Here is a 15,996-nt window from a genome sequence, read left to right as displayed (position 1 = left end):
TGAGGCTAGACTGGCCAGATGGCTTCAACCATCGGCAAGATTCCTCTGCACCTGGCCAGGGTTGTAGACTGCTGTCTAAGACACACTGATTCCCGGCAAACCGCCACCTAGCAAGGGCCCCCTCTTTGCTGGGAAAGTGATCAACCCCCAAACTAGGCTCCTGTTCAAACCTGCTCCCAGAGGTTAAAGGCTAGTTATTAAGGCAGTTTAAGAAATGGACATTCCTCTCCCTCCTCGGATCCTTCCTGTGTTTTGCTAACCCCAAGGCAGCAGAGAGGGGTACAAGGGACGGTGGAGAAGCCGGGGAGGAGGGCCAGCCCCTTCTTGCCAGGCCCGGCTTTCCCGGGTGGCCTCCGCTCAGGGGTGCCTGGAGCTCCCCCTCTCCCTCACCACCTTTCTTTGGAGAAGGCCTCGGTCTGCACGAGATCGCCGGGGTGCTCGGGGAGGCACGCGCCGTTGAGGTCACCCAGTTTATTGTCCGGCAGGTCCTCGGGCTTGCTGCAGAGCTTCAGGGCGCGGGAGATGAACACGTCCAGGTCGAACTGGGGGCTGGCGCCCCCGTCGATGGGGGCCGGGCAGCCGGGCGGAGAGGCAGACAGGCGGCGCTCAGGGCTGTCGGGGGGCGGGCTGGCGCGCTCCGGGCCACCTTGCGTGCTCTTGACCCACTGTGCGATCTCCAGGAAGAGGTTGGCCGGCTCGTCCTCCCGTGGCCCAGCGTCCGCGGCCACCGTGGTGCTTGGGGGCGCCCCGGCCGCCTGCTTCCAGTGTGACAGGTCCAGGATGAGCTTGGGCTCGGAGTAGTGGTGCGGCTTGCTGTCGCGCCACAGCAGCTTGTCCAGGTAGGAAGGCGAGCCCACCTTGTAGTCGCAGGAGCGCCCGTAGTCGGCCTCGAAGGCGCGCTCCATGGACGAGTGCGAGCGCTCCAGGAAGCGCTCCGAGCTGCTCTGCGAGTCCTTGCGCGGGTCCACCTGCACGTCCTCGGCCAGCGGCGCCGAGCCCGCGCGCGGGTCGCGCTGCACCTCGCTTACGTCCTGGCATCGGTCCGGCCTCCACTCCAGGTCCGAGGACAGGCTCACAGGGTACCTGCAAGGGTGCAGACAAACGGAATGGTGAGTTGCCTTCCCCGAGGGAGCCAAGGCCCCGCACCCCTGTCTGCCGCGCACAGACAGCCTTTCCATTCCTTTCCTGTCCCTCTGGTCCGTGACCGCCCCCACCCACACCCCCCAGGGCTCCGGTGGAAGGACTGATTTTTTTTTTTTTTTTGGCTTAACCCTTGTATTCTTCTGTACTCGTTCAGTATCCTACAGTTATTTCTTGAGCACATTATTAAGTACAAGGCACTGGCACTGCCCGGCACAGCAGTGAACCAAACAACAAATTCCCTGGCCTCGTGGAACCTCCTTTCAAATGGACCCACCAAGGCCGTACTCCTCAGACTCGGCATGCAAATCGCCTGCGATCCTTGCAAAGTTGCCGCTCTTGATCCAGTAGCCTCGAGGCGGGCCAGAGAGTCGTGGTTCTAACCAGCTCCCAGGTGATGCTGCTGGTCCAGGGACCACACTTCAAGCAGCGGAGCCCTGATGAGTGCTCCTTGGCCCTGGCTCCGATTAGAATCACCCCACACTCTGATTCTGCTGGTCTCCACTGGGGCTCTGCGTCTGCATGGTTTTAACACATCCCCAGGGGATGCTAAGGTACGGCCTGGGCTAAGACCTCTTGCCTTAGGGGCTCTGGTTAGATGCCTCCCCACCCCCCCGCACCCTGCAACAATGCAGTGTAGGTGGGATCTATGGAAAGGTTCTAGACACCTTCCGGAGAGGCCAAAGATCCTTGGAATTCTGCTGTCAAGTGTCCTGCAGCCATGGAGAACAAAGTCAGCTAGCCAAGAGCAAATGAAGGGCAGGTGTGCAGGCCATCAGCTCGAGCTGGGCCCTTTCCTCCCCATGCCAGGTGCTCTGTGCAGAACCGTGTGGAGGGAGGCAGGGAGCAGAGGGAAGGCCGTGGCCCACAGCCAGCTGCTCATAGTACAGGATGCCCAGAGCTCACACAGGAAAAGCCGGCGCACCAAAGACAGGCAGGTTTGGCTGTGAGAGCGTAGACACAGAGGAGCGGTCCACACGATGTGGTTTACAAGGCACAGGGAGGCCCCAGGACTGCTGCCCTCTCTCCCAGTGACACCACGAGGGCAGGAGTCCCTCCCAGAGGGGGAACACCGCCTCTTACCGCAAGAGTCCTAGAAACTGCCGAGATTTCTAGGAGGAAGAACTTGAGAAGACCCTAATCCCTGACTGCTACACACCGGGAGCCAAGCGCCGGTTCTCGGAGGTCTCGGACGAGACTCTGTGGAATCAGCATTATCATGCTGCCTTCCCGATGTCCCCACTGGGACGTGATGCTGGCGCTCATCCAAGGTTAAGCCATTTGCCCAAAGCAGGAGGGCCTATCGGAGGGAGTCTGCCATGGATGGCCCATCTCCATCAGGAAGGTGTGATGGGAAAGTCGGGAGTGGAACTCTGTCAGGCTGAGAAATGGGCAGAGCTGGTGGGCAGTGGCTAAAGAAACCCTGTCAGTTTTCCTGCCCCAGCCTTGCACTAGAGCCGTGATAAGCATGGGGTGGGACTCGCTGGGCCAGTGCTCTGAGCCCTTAAGCGCTGTGGCGCAGAGGGGGAGGGGCTGCAGGGACCACAGTCGAGGGCGGGAAAGGCACGGGGGTGGCAGAAGGAAGGGTCTTCATTAATCTCTATTTGCTGGCAACTCTTGATAACAACAATCGACAACAACAAACCCACAAACCTGTCCAAAAATAGCAATGTTGCCCCGGCCCTCCCACTGCCTCCTTACGCAGAAATCTATCATCTGTCAAATGACTGAAAAGGAGAACTTGCTCATCTGTCACTTATGTAACTAGCTGTCACATTCCCACAGCAGCGGGGCTCCCACTTAGGCCTCCTCGGAGTCCTAGCTGCTAAGCCCTTGACTTCTATTTCTAAACTGAGCAGCTCTCAGCTCTCCTGGCCCCAGATTAGCAGATGGTGACGCCCAAATGTTTAGCTGCCTCATCTCAACGTCAGAACAGGAAGGGTCCCGAAAAATCATAACATGCCTACACAGAGATTGTTAAAAAATGTGTGTTCTACCCAATGCTGAATCACGGATAGTGACTTCCGGGTACACTGTGTTGGGAAGGATTCGGAGGCTCAGCCCAGTCTGGCAGGCCAGAGTGCTGTCACTGCTCAGCAGTGTCTGACATAGATGCAAATCCAGGAGGCCCCCCAGGAGGCAGGCATTAGCTGTGTGGCCTGACGCTAGTCTCTACCCTCTCTGAGCTGTGGCTTCCTCATGTGTCACTGAGCAGTAGTGATAATGGCACCCCACTTCATGGCACTCTCGGGAGGTTTCAATAATGAGGACCATGTGAAATTTTGTGTAGTAGTAAATGTCACACTGTCTCCTCTCTGTGCGCTGGTGCAGTCTACTTTTCTAGGGCATATTCCCAGTCTGCCAGAAGAGTTCCAGTGACGGGTACTCCTTAAATGTCGCTGAACCTTGTACAGAGCCCTGGCTCTAGAACACTCAGGGTGGGGAGGACAGGGGTGGTGGCCGTATTGCACAAAGGAAGGCTCCCGACCCACACACGCTCACCTGCTGGGAGTGCCTGGGGACAGGAGAGAAAGGCAGAAAGCTAAGTGGGGAAAGAACCCCATGGGGTATAGAGCTTGGGAGGTAGAGGGAAAGGTCACAGAGGATCAGAGGCAAAACAGAAACGGGAGGATGAGAACGTGGATTCTACACTCCAGAGCCAGAGGCCCCTGGAACCGTACCTATCCCAGTTGGAGAGCTGGCTCTGGTTGGCAGCCATCAGCAGGATGTCATCGATCTCATCTTCAATGCGGAAGGGGTGCTGCGAGGTGGGCTCGTCCTCCGGGCACGAGTACGGGCTCATGTAGGGGTGCTGCAGCCCCATCTCTGCTGTTAGACGATCCATGGGGTTAAAGGTCAGGATCTTCTCCAGAAAGTCAATGGCTGCGGGGAGCAAAACAGGACATGAAAGTCATTCACTGCCCTGCCTAGCAGAGACATTTTTTGGTACTTTCCCATTTGTAGAAAGCTTTTCAGCCATTCTCCTTTCTTGTGATCCTCACCACAATCCAGTGCAAATTCAGAGTAGATAATTGCTTTTCTGATTTCACGAATGAATAAACAGAGGCCCAGTGGGGAAAAGTGACTTGTCCCAGTTGCTGTTGGTTAAGAGCCAGTACAGGGCTAGGAGTCTGCCTTAGGCTGGTCTGGGCTATAGGTGAGTACATGGTGACCCTCCCTGGAAGCACTGGCAGGGGAGGGGGCTGTGCGCATGAGCAGGACACCTGGAGCTCAGTCCCACTGTGGGGGGGGGGGGCGTCCTCTAGGAGACAGCATGGGACACATCTCAGAGGTGGCTCCCTTGTGGAGTCGGGGGGAGCTGCGGTGTCTCTACACCCACTCCCACTGGTTACAGATTGTGTGTTGCTGGGGTGCCCGGGGGAGCCTTAGCTCCCAGGTGCCGGCAGTGACCTGTGAGACAGGTCACTGAAAGGTGAGGCAGGTGGGACAGGCCCGATAGCCCAGGGCTCCCTGGCCCTGCCTTCCTACCACAGGCTGCGCCTGGAGGTTTGACAAACAACAGCAGGCTTGATATTAAAATATTTAACCACCAAGCTTGAAGCCCTCCTGGGGACCAGGGTCCAGATCAAGGGGAGGTCCTAGGCACTGGAACCTGGGGACAGGAAGGGACACTCCGAAGCCCTGCACGGTGGCTGGCTGCCCGCCAGCATGAAAGTACATCGAAATTTTGGTAGCCAGTCGGGCGGCGTGGGTACGCAGTGGCCACACACCAGCTCTGCGCACGGGACTGGTGTCCTTTCTCCAGGCGGGGCAGGGGCAGCCATCTGCCTTGTGGGCTCTGCCCCGGCTCATCTCAGTGCAAGGTCTAGCCTGGAGGTTTGCATCACGTCTCAGCGCAGGAGAGCCCACCTGAATCCCGGCGGGGCTAATCGTGTTACCGCCCACGTGGCAGGGGAGAAAGGCTGCAAGCCGGCCACCACCGCCCTGCCCCTCACCCCAGCCCTGGGTCTCTCTGCAGCAAAATTCATCAATGATTCAGGAAATTGAGGGATCCGGAAGGCCGCAGCCTCCTGGGAGGACGTGGTGCCATTCCGTAAGCCCAGACCGCAAGATCAGTAAAGCAGCAGAAACTCCGATCACCGCCAAGAGCTCAGAGGCTCAGGGGGAGCCTCTGGGTCAGGGCTGGGACCTGAAAGTCCGCCCCGGCCCTGCCTGGCTCTGGGCAGGGCGAGCTTCTCCCTCTTTGGGCTGCCGCCCTCCCTCGATCCAGCTGATTACTCTGGACCTTCTGACAAGGACAGGAGAGAGCTGAAGCTCTGGACATGGGCAGGCATCATCACCGGCATCACTGTTATTAACAAAGACCCAGCGAACCCTGAAGTGCCCCACATGGACTCTAGTGAGGATGAGTCTCCTCTTTCCTTTTCCTGACAGCTGGTCTTCTAGCAGGTGCCAGACACTTCCAGAAGCCTAAAGACTAGAAAATCCCTTCTGGTCTCTAAACTAAATCTGCCCCCTGAAGGCTGAGTGTTGAAGATGGCAGACACTTCTCTGACGGCCTGGGTTCTGGGAGAGCTCCAGGCTCCCCCACTCTGTCCGGACGGGAGGCGAGCCGTGTCTACACCGCCAGCAGATCTTCCTGGAGTTCCCAGATGTATCTGCCACGGCACTAGTTTTGTCTTTCTCAACGCAGAAACCAAGCCCTCCCACCCCCCTACTCCTCTGGGCTCAACCTCCCCACATTTTCTGAAGGCATTTCTAATATGAGGCTTCCATACCATCTTGTCACCTTCCTGTGGCCCAGTGAACTTCAAACGGGACTTTCCAGAGCCCCCGGGGTTCTGGAAGGATCCTCAGGGGCATCTTTGGTGACTGAGAGGCAGGTGGGCCCTGAGGGCCCCAAACCTGCTTCACCCAGAGCACTCCCATCAGATTTGTCACTTGTGACACCTTTACTTTGTAGGGTAAACGGAGCTCAGAACTGATGCCTCGATATGATGGTCTTGGGGCCTGTCTCCCTCGTCCTGCCTTGATGGCTCTGTCAGCCACTGAGGGACAGAGTCACCTAGGCCGCCCTTTGAGCCTCTGCAGGTTACAGCCAGGGAGAGACCCTGCCTCTTCCCAGCCTGCGGGGCCTCGGATGCACAGAAAAGGGAGGGACTGCAAGTCACCAGCCAGCTCTCCTAGGTGGGTGGCCTTGGTGCTCTCCCCCGACCCATATTTCATTCTGGGGACCCCTCATTCTCCTAAAGCCAGAGGTCAGCTGGAGACCTCCTTTTAAGGCCAGCTTTTCAAGGCCACAGGCCGGCGAGGGAGTTTTGGTTGGAGTTGAGTTTTGGCACGTAGGGAGAGAGGATCATGCCCAGCTTCAGTGAACACTGTTCAGCTACAGGATCATGTCCAAAGTCATTGGCCTCTTGGCTCTTCTCTCCAGCCTCACTTCCTACCTACAGGTCTGTGACTCATCCTGCTGGTCCAGGCCTCACCGTGTCCCCCTGGCCAGCTTCTCTGTCCCTCTCCACTCCCTTCCTCTCCCCAAATAGGTGGAGCTCTCGCTGGCCCCTTAGGATGCGTTCCTTAGTCTTTGTTCTCCCCTCACATCTTGGTTCTCACCATCTTCCCAGCGAGAGCACCTCTCGAGTCTCGGAACTTCCATCCCTGACACTGCGGGGGCTTAAGGCACGTTGGGGGATGCTGCCGATGATAATGAGGAGCTTCATCTCCTATCAGGACCAATTCTGATTTTGTGGAGACACAGCCCACCACTCCGAGAGCCAGGGCACTGAGGGGCTGCTGTGTGTGTGGCTGCTTGGGGGAGGGGACATGGTGACACGTCCCTGACCCGGAATTCCTGAGAGGTGAATGCCCGTCTCGTCTCGTGGTGGGGTGTCTACAGGGCCCTGGGACTCAAATACAGATGGGCTGAGTCTTAATTTGTGGTGAATGAAATGATCCTTCCTCCCCTTTCATGAAGAGAAAACTGAGGCAGCTTATGGTTGAGCGGGGATCATGGCCACGGACATTGTTAGAAGACACCGGTGATCCAAGTTCTTGGTCTCTTGATGGTCTCATTCGTAATAATGGACACAAAGTGGCGTGGAATAAACACCTCTATTTCACCACCTCCACTGCAGCGAGCTGGAGCCACGGGACTGAGTTCTGGCCAATGAAACGTGAGTGGAGGTGAGGTGTCCAAATTCCAGCTCATGACCTTAAGGGCAAGAGGACCTGCCCCCCTTCCCGATCTTCCTCCGGGTAGTAAGGGCAGCACCCTAAGATGGCTGAACAGCAGGACAGAAGGGGCCTGCGCCCCTGGATGACTTTGCAGCAGGATCACCATCTTGGCCCTGGACTATCTGCTTTGTGATTACTACAGAAGAGAGAAATAAGCTTCCTAACTTCTTTTTTCTTAAATGAGAAAGAAATCTTATGTAAAGTCATTAGAAATTTGGGTGTCTCTTCCAATTGGCTGAACCTGTGTCCTACCTAACACGGGGAGGGGTCTCCTCAAGAAGCCTCTGGTAGGTGTGAGATCCAGTGATAATGTTAACATTTTATTTAAAGATTTTGTTTATTTATTTGAGAGAGAGACAGAGGGAGAGACAGAGCATGAGCAGGGAGTGGGGCAGAGGGAGAGGGAGAAGCAGACTGCCCACTGAGCGTGGAACCTGACACGGGGCTCAATCCCAGGACCCTGAGATCATGACCTGAGCTGAAGGCTGAGGATTAACCGCCTGAGCCACCCAGATGGCTCTAATGTTAACATTCAGCTGATGGAGCAACTCTCCTAGGCCCAGGGCTTTACACATTCTATTTCACTCACCCATCACAATGTCCCTGTTACACGGATCACTGCACTCATCTTACAATTAAGGAAACAGAGGGAGAGAGGTTAGGAAACTCGTTCAAGGCCAAACAGCTACTCCCCAATGGAATTGGGCAATGAGTCTGGGTCTGGGTCTGAAGCTCATAAAACCCACGTTCTCTGCATCACATCATCAAGGGAAACAAGGAAAGGGGAGATGAAGGAGGAGATGGAGGAAGGTGAGTGAGAAAGACGAGAAGGAAAAGGAAGCAAAGACAAGGACTCTGGAGGACGCCAGGCTTTGCCTTGAGGGTCTCCTGGCAGCGGAACTCCGGGGACCAGGGACGCTCATTCTGGAAGGAGCTGGGGCAAACTCCTGCTGCAGTGGCATGGCCTTGACCCCTCTGTCTAGGAACTCGGCATGGTCCTTCTGGAAGCTGACCACCCGCCCGGGCCCCTGGGGTAAGCCGGAGCACAGCCTCCCGGAGGCTGGCCTGGCCCCAGGCGGAGGTACCTTCGCTGTTCACTTCGGGGAGCAGTTTGCGCAGCGGCCTCTTCACCTCCCAGCTGCTGCTGATGAACGAGGGCATCACCCTGAGCAGCTCGTCTTTGTCCTCCTCCCGGACCACGGGGATGGTCTCTAGGATGAGCTGCATCTGCTCCAGCTCGTGAGCCCCTAGGGAGCCAAATACCACATGGTTAAGTGCGTTGCCCGAGAGGCTGGTGTGGTGGAAGCCCCACGGTGGTTCCGGGAGGACGGTGGGAGCAGCACCGGGCCGGCGGCCAGGGGACCCGGGTTTGGGTCTTCACTCGGCCGCTGGCCTGCTGTGTGACTGCAGGCAGGTTGCTTGCCATCTCTGGGGCTTGGCGTTGACAAGTGTCTCTGCCTCTGGAATGGACCCGTCTGATACAGACTGAGTCAGCAGAGCTAATGTGACGGGAACGTCTGGACCCAGTGCTCCGTCCCAGACACCTCTGCGTGTTCTTTCCCGGGCTGGGCAAGGAAGTGATTTTAAAACAAGGACTGAGCCTCGCCTTTTGGGTATCCAATTAGAAGGACCCTAACGAGGAGGGGGACAATCAGAAATAACCAGCTGGCTCTGGAATGAGGCTTGTGCTCCCTGAGGCATAGGGGAGGAGGACAGGCTATGCCAGGTACGTGGAGAAGTGTGCTGGGACAGGACAGAGTCAGGCATTCATTCACGCCTGTGCTCCTTCATTCCTTCACCAAATGTCGACTTACTGAGCACCTTCTCCCTGGCAGGCCTCAGGCTGGATGCTCGGCCATAAGAAGCTTCAGTCTTTATGAGTCTCAGAAACGCAACTCATCTTTGCCGCCCGAGCACTGACGCTCTCTCGGCGCGGTGGCATTCCTGGTAGGGGTCAGGTCTCTCTCCTCGCTGTCCCCCTCGACCTCCAGGCTGCTCTTACTCCCACTGCTTCCATTTTCCCTTTTTGCTTGATAACCTTTCCACTCACTTCCACCAGTTTAAATCCTTAACCCACTTTCTATCTTCAAGAAGTCCCCAGATTTATGTAGCTGCTCTGCGTGCCTGTCCCTTACCACCGATTCCAAACTGCCAGAAGCTGGTGTCCTACGGTGGGGCTCCTCCGTGTCCCCCAACGACGCCCAGTGCAGCCCCGAGCGGACAGGATTTCTGCGATGCTGTCCCAGCAAGGGCCCGTGGCTCAGGCTGTTTGGAAGCGGTCCCTTTGGCCTCCCCCTGTGCCGGCTCACAGAGGGTCAGTTCAGGGACCCTGGGAGCCCCTGTGCGGTCCCCTTCCCAAATGAACACTCCAGACTGGCTGCTTACAGTGGCAGGGAGAGAAGAGGAAGGGTCTGAAAATGTAGGATGGATGTTTCCAGTGGTCAATCCCAAGGTGTCTGAATAGAAGTCGTTACTTGACTTTGAAAGTTCTGCCCTCAAAAGGCTATTTTCAGCCTTTCTGGTATCTTGCCAGAAATGATAAGGGGCTTCCAAGTAGGTCCATTAAGCCATACAGGTCATTTTAAAGAGAAAGACTAGGATGTTTTGTGGTTACCATCTTTTTTTGTCTTAATTTTTTTTAGGGGCGCGCGTGTGTGTGTGTGTGTGTGTGTGTGTGTGGTTTTTCCCTTTTTTTTCCCCTTTCAATCAGTTCTCCCTTTTTATAGAACATCAGAGAAGGAAGATGGCACGGGCAGTGACTTACCAGCAAAGAGCATTCTCCCCGTGAGCATCTCAGCCAGGATGCAGCCGGCGGCCCACATGTCAATGGCTTTGGTGTAGTTGTTAGGGGAGAGGAGCAGGCGCGGCGAGCGGTACCACTTAGTCACCAACCCTTCCGACAGGTAACCCTGGAAGACAAAACCCCCAGCTCTGATGAGCAGCCCTGTGCAGACATACCCTCTCTCCCCAGCACCTTCTCGTTTCTTTCCACCCGAAGACAGCACTCCGTCCAGGATCCTTCCACTCTGGAGCCTTCCCTGAGGCCCAGCGATTCTCCACTGTGGGTAGGGAGGCAAGAGACCAACATTCCGGAAGGAAGGCTTTCCCACCACAACGTGGCATCACCCTGCCAAACAAATCTGCCCTCATCTAGTCAGAAGCTGGATGCCTAGGAGCCAAACTCAAGTTCATTACCATCATCAACGGAGTGATGACAAGAACCTGGAATTTCATTGATCCAGCGGCTGAATTTCAGCAATGGCCACACATCTGAAATCAAGCCAGTTACTGTGATGCTGAAGGTTAAGAATTAATGCGGCTACAGAGCTGGGGACGCCAAGCCCCTGCTGACCACGGGTAAGGCCGGCTCCGTAATGGGTGCAGGTGAAGGGCATACAGAAACACCCTGAACAGAGAGTGGGTGCAGCTTTGGTTGGCCCAGAGGATTCTGGGAGCTCCAGAGTGTCTTTCTGAGGGCATGGATGTCCTTGCTGATTTCAGCCACTGCTCAAGGATTTGTGGTCTGGGACAGAAGCCCTCCCTACAAGATGTGGTGGAGAGCTACGTGGTTTCGAATAGAATGGAAAATATAGCTGGGCAACTTGGAAATTGTTCTTTACATATTGGGCCAGAAAGTTGGCCCAACAGTGTAACCTGGGAGTGTCCATTCGGATGACTCGGAACAGTCTCTAAACTGAGAAGGCAGACCTGTCTGGGGGTTAAGGTGAGACAATTCGGAGGGAAGGGGTCCAGTGGGAGAGCCCAGGGATGGTCTTGATATCTGCTGATGAAACTCACCATTCAGCATTTGAACTGCCCTTTTTCCTGATGCAGGAACTCTCACAGACCCAGGCTCACGCAGATGAAAAGTTAAGAAGCCCCAATACCCACCAGGAGCTTTTGATCAATAATCTAGAAACTATTTGCTCAAACCTTCCGAGAGCCCTACAGTATGATGGCAGTTCTCTCTCCTCTGTGGTACGTATTTCTTCAGAGGAGGGACCCAAACTGGTGGAGGGAAGGGGGAAAGAGGAAGCGACCACAGCGTACCCCTTCCCTCGCCTCAATGCTCCCACCCAAATGAACTTCTTCGATTCCCTCATGTCCCTGTCGCATCACCCATCCCCCACGCCCTGGCCCTAGCCCCCTAGCGATCCCGGTTTTCTGTCCTCCGGTTTTGCTTTGTATGGAATGCCATATACATGGAGTCCTCGCCCCTTTTTGAGTCTCAATTCCCTCACTTAGCACGAAGCAGCTGGATTTATCCATGTTACTGTATGCACGGTGGTTTGTTAGGGGTTTCAGTGTGATCCTAAAAGTTACAGATAGACTGGGGTGCCTCGTTGCCTCAGTCCTTGAATATGCGACTCTTGATCTCAGGGTTGTGACTTCAAGCCCCATGTCAGGTGTAGAGCTTACTTAAAAAATAAATTTTAGGTGGGGCTCCTGGGTGGCTCAGTGGATTGAGCCTGGGCCTTTGGCTCGGGTCATGGTCCCAGGGTCCTGGATTGAGCCCCGTATCAGGCTCCTTGCTCCACGGGGAGCCTGCTTCCTCCTCTCTCTCTCTGCCTGCCTCTCTGCCTACTTGTGATCTCTGTCTGTCAAATAAATAAATAAAATCTTTTTTAAAAAAATTTAATAAATAAATAAATAAATTTTAGGGGCACCTGGATGGCTCAGCGGGTTAAAGCCTCTGCCTTTGGCTCAGGTCATGATCCTAGGGTCCTGGGATTGAGCCCCACATTGGGCTGTTTTAGCAGGGAGCCTGCTTCCTCCTCTCTTTCTGCCTGCCTCTCTGCCTACTTGTGATCTCTGTCAAATAAATAAATTAAATTAAATTAAATAAAAAAGTGAAATTTTAGGGGGGCCTGGGTGGCTTAGTCGGTTGAGCGTCTGGCTCTTGATTTTGGCTCAGGTCATGATCTCAGGGTTGTATCGTAGGTTCTGTGCTCAGCAGGGAATCTGCTTGAGATTCTCTCCTCCCTCTGGCCCCATCCCGCTTGCTCTCTCTCTTTAAATAAATAAGATCTTAAAAAAAAAAAAAAATTCTTCAAAAAATTACAGCCACAAGCCAAACTGTAGAAGTGCACTTCTGGGTAGGCAGGTCATCAGTAAAGAATGGTTTGATCGATTTTCCAGTCAGAGGCTGAGGCAGCCAGAGGAACACAAAAGCAGAGTCACCCAGAGGGGAGTTTGCTCTGATATGTAAATGAGCGGTCTTCTATGGGATGGAATTTCCTGTCATTAACACCTGCCAATCCGCAGCACCCAGGCCTGAAGTGGGGCCGCAGGGAGGCTTCCTTCTGAAACACCCGCCTGGAAAGTAAAAGAAAGATGTTTGCAGGGGCAAGGCTGCCCCCGAGCCAGAAATGAGGGCCAGGCCATGACAGCAGCTGAGAAAGTTCACCCAACAGCTCTTCCTTACTTCGGAATGAAAACCGAGGTCCTGCTGCTTCCCCACGGTCACTTGTCCCTCGAGCCGTTTTGAAAACAGAGGATATACTGATGTGTTTCAGCAGCCACTGGGCAGAGGAGAATTTGGGAAGCTGCAGTGTCTTCTGTCAGGTTCTGGAGCAAGAGGAGCCCTGCAGAAGGGGGCATTGGGAACAAAGAGGGGGCTCCCTTTCTGGAAGGGGAGGCGGGGCAGGGCAAGGGAGGGCAGACATGGGGAAGGAGGTGGTGTCAGGGGTCCTGCCCTCAGCTGAGATGAGCCCTGGGTGTCCAAGCAAGAGGCTCTGGGGCCCACAACACGATCCTGGTGATCTGAATTTAAGAACGTTTCAGCAGAGTGGGTGGGGTGAAAGCCAGAACTTTCTAGAATAAAAAAAGAGTAAAGAATACCCAGGAATGGAGAGTTTTATCAGAAGGGCTCACAAAACAGTAAGTAAATGGCTTTCCTGGCAGAGCCTGCAGGGTGTGGAGAGTTTCAGCTCCCTCAGTATGTGGATGAAACCTGTCGTACCTGGTCTCCATGTGGTGCACCACTGTGTGGGTCTCTGAGGAGACGGGACACCAACACTCCCACGATTCTCCATGGCCCCCTCTCAGCACGTAAGAGGCAGGACTGGAGCTGCCCTTTCCTGAGGGTCCCTTTCCTCCTGCCATCCTGTCTGGAGGTGCTCCCGGGAGGCATCTAGCCAGGATTCCCTGTCTAGACCCAGCCATGGGGGCCTCTGGGCCTTCTTCAGTGAGGGCTCCAACCAGCCAGTGTCACTTCTTTTTAGGGTCCAGTAGAGCCAAGGGGAGGTTTTGATTTTAAAAGCACGGGAGGTGTTTGGGAAATTATCTAGCAGTGGCTGCCCTCTGACGAGGGTAATTAGGGATCCCCAACAGATCCAGAGAGAAGGTCTGATTAATGCTCTGAGCATCCTCTGGGCAGAGGGAGCGGGGACAATGCATTCAGTCGCAGCTGCCTGCCAGGGAATCCAGAACAGCCTTGCTCAAACTCACCCCAGAAGGGTGGGCACCGATCCGTGGCCGGCACGGGTTGGGTGGGCTCCAGCTCTGTGCCTCCTGAGCCTGACCCCTTGTGTCTGGGAGACAGAAGCTTAGGGAAGAAGCCATGTTCCAGTACACCTTCTACTTCACCCTTCTGGCCCCTCACAGGGACAGGAGAATTGAAACGGGGACACAGCCTCTGAAGCATAAAAGCCCAGTCAGCTGTAGCTGAGTGCGTTTTGGGGAGGGGGGGGTAGGGTGACAAGGTGCAAAGGCTGGTTTCTCCCCTCATACTGAATGGCTGCTTAGGGCTGTCCCCGCTTCCGGGCCAGGGTGGTGGGGACTCGGACAGCCTCACCTTCTCTACCGCAAGTCTGTGGCATGTGGTGTCCCTGAGCGGTGGAAATGAAGACGATGATTAAAACCAGCCCGTCTTCAAAGAGCATATAATGTAGGTAGAGATGAAATAGTCAATATGGTTGTCAGAAGGATAAGGAAATGATCTTGGTCAACATTTACGTGGGACCTACTCTGCGCTGAGCACTGTGTTAGCCTTTGACCTTTTTTTAAAGATCTATTTATTTATTTATGAGAGAGAGAGGGAGTGGGAAAGAGGGGACGAGGGAGAGAGAGAGAGAGAGCCTTGAGCAGACTCTGAGCTCAGCACGGAGCCTGCGGGGCACGATCTTACGACCCTGCCATCAGGACCTGAGCTGAAACCAAGCGTCAGACACTTAACAGACAGCGCTCCTGGGTTAGCATTTTGCACGCTTTCATTCTGCCGTCCTCCCGTCAGCCTCTCGATGCAGGCTCTCCACAGGGCCCCCTGCCCAAGCTCGTATGACTGGGATGTGGCCTAGGGTGTCCTGCTCTGGAGTCCTCACTCTAACCTGCACGTCGCTGGACCACCACCAGCACACACATCAGCGCCCCCATAAGCAGCAAGGAAGAGGACCGCTCAGAATGCACAGGGACAGGCTTTGTTTGGCAGTGGGTCAGTGAAGGCTTCCTGGAGATGCGGTCCAAGCTGGTCTTGCTGGAGGGGACATCTTGGGATAGCTGGGTGGTGACAACGGGGACCAGTGTGAGTCAAGGTAGAGGGTGGGAAGACCTAGAATGTGCTCAGGGGACAGAAAGACATCTGGGCATGTGGACAAAGGGGCTGAGGAGAACGACCTTCGTTCTGAAAGTTAGTGGACCCCCAGCAAGGAGAAATCAGGAGTGCTGGTGAGAGGTACAGATTGCCCAAAGCTGCTCACCTGGAGTCATTGGTCTCCATCCTGAATGAGCTCCCCAGGGAGCCTGAGTGCCCCTGCCCAGTTGGAGAACACCAAGAAGAACCAAGGCAGCCATGGACGGTTGTAGAGTGAGGAAGGAGGGGTTGTGAGTAGGATGGGAGTTTCATCAGAGGCCGTGAGTGGCTGCTCTGTTCTTCCAGTTCCCCCTGGACAGGTCTGCGTCCTCTGGTAGGGCTCCTGCAGGTTCTTACTACCGGGCAGGGTGTTGATGGAGCAAGGTGGTTACCGGCTCTGCAGTCCCTGTCCCTCGCAGCCTAGAGAGCCTTGCAAGCCTGGCTGGCACCAAGATGCTGCTCTCTGGACAGCAGGGGACCCTGGGGGCTCGGGAAGGCCCCTGGGAAGGCCCTTGGGCACCACGTGTCCTTGCAGCACACACAGGCACCCCTGTCTGATCTAGAAGAAACTAGGTCAAGGGAAAAAGAAATCAGGCTATGGAGAAGTAAAATTTTTAGCCTTAGGGGTCCGTGCAGGTTGCCGCATGGGTGCTGTGACTCTTATAGGCGTGCACGTTCCCAGAAGATCTTCCAGGGAGCGTGCGGTGGAAATCAAAGGGATGTCACACAAGGAATGGGAAAGACGTGGGATTTTTAGCCTGCAGAACATAAAGGGGGTGGGTGGCATGAGAGCTGCCTTTAAGTGTTTTTTTATTTATTTGAGAGAGAGAGAGATTGCATGGGTGGGGGAGGGGCAGAGAAAGAGGGAGAGAGAGGAGGATCTTGCAGACTCCATGCTGAGCGCAGAGGCTGACGTGGGGCTCGATCTCATCACCCTGAGATCCTGACCTGAGCTGAAATCAAGAGTCAGATGCTCAAATGACTGAGCCATCCAGGGGCCCCAAGAGCTGACTTTAGATGTTTGCAAGGTTGTCATACGGAAGAGTTAAGCTTGTTCCCTGAGGCTCTGAGCCAAAGCAGGAGACAGAAAT

The 15,996-nt window shown here is 55.2% G+C and overlaps 1 protein-coding gene across 1 annotated transcript in view; it reads right to left on the bottom strand.

Moving 5' to 3' along the window:
• Positions 1-386: 386 nt before the first annotated feature.
• Positions 387-15,996, bottom strand: part of LOC111142689 (mitogen-activated protein kinase 4) — a 48,977-nt gene continuing 33,367 nt past the window's right edge. The window contains exons 2-5 of the mRNA XM_022495986.1: positions 10,100-10,244; positions 8,421-8,582; positions 3,822-4,023; positions 387-1,083 (exon numbers count right to left, since the gene is read on the bottom strand). Coding sequence (XP_022351694.1) covers positions 387-1,083; positions 3,822-4,023; positions 8,421-8,582; positions 10,100-10,244 — 1,206 coding nt within the window. The remainder of the gene's footprint in view (positions 1,084-3,821; positions 4,024-8,420; positions 8,583-10,099; positions 10,245-15,996) is intronic.

The sequence above is a fragment of the Enhydra lutris genome, unplaced genomic scaffold (genome assembly GCF_002288905.1).
Source record: "Enhydra lutris kenyoni isolate GAN:26980312 unplaced genomic scaffold, ASM228890v2 scaffoldscaffold8, whole genome shotgun sequence".
Classification (NCBI taxonomy): domain Eukaryota; kingdom Metazoa; phylum Chordata; class Mammalia; order Carnivora; family Mustelidae; genus Enhydra; species Enhydra lutris.
The sequence above is the reverse complement of the archived record's forward strand: the minus strand, read 5'-3'. Positions and strand labels throughout refer to the sequence as shown.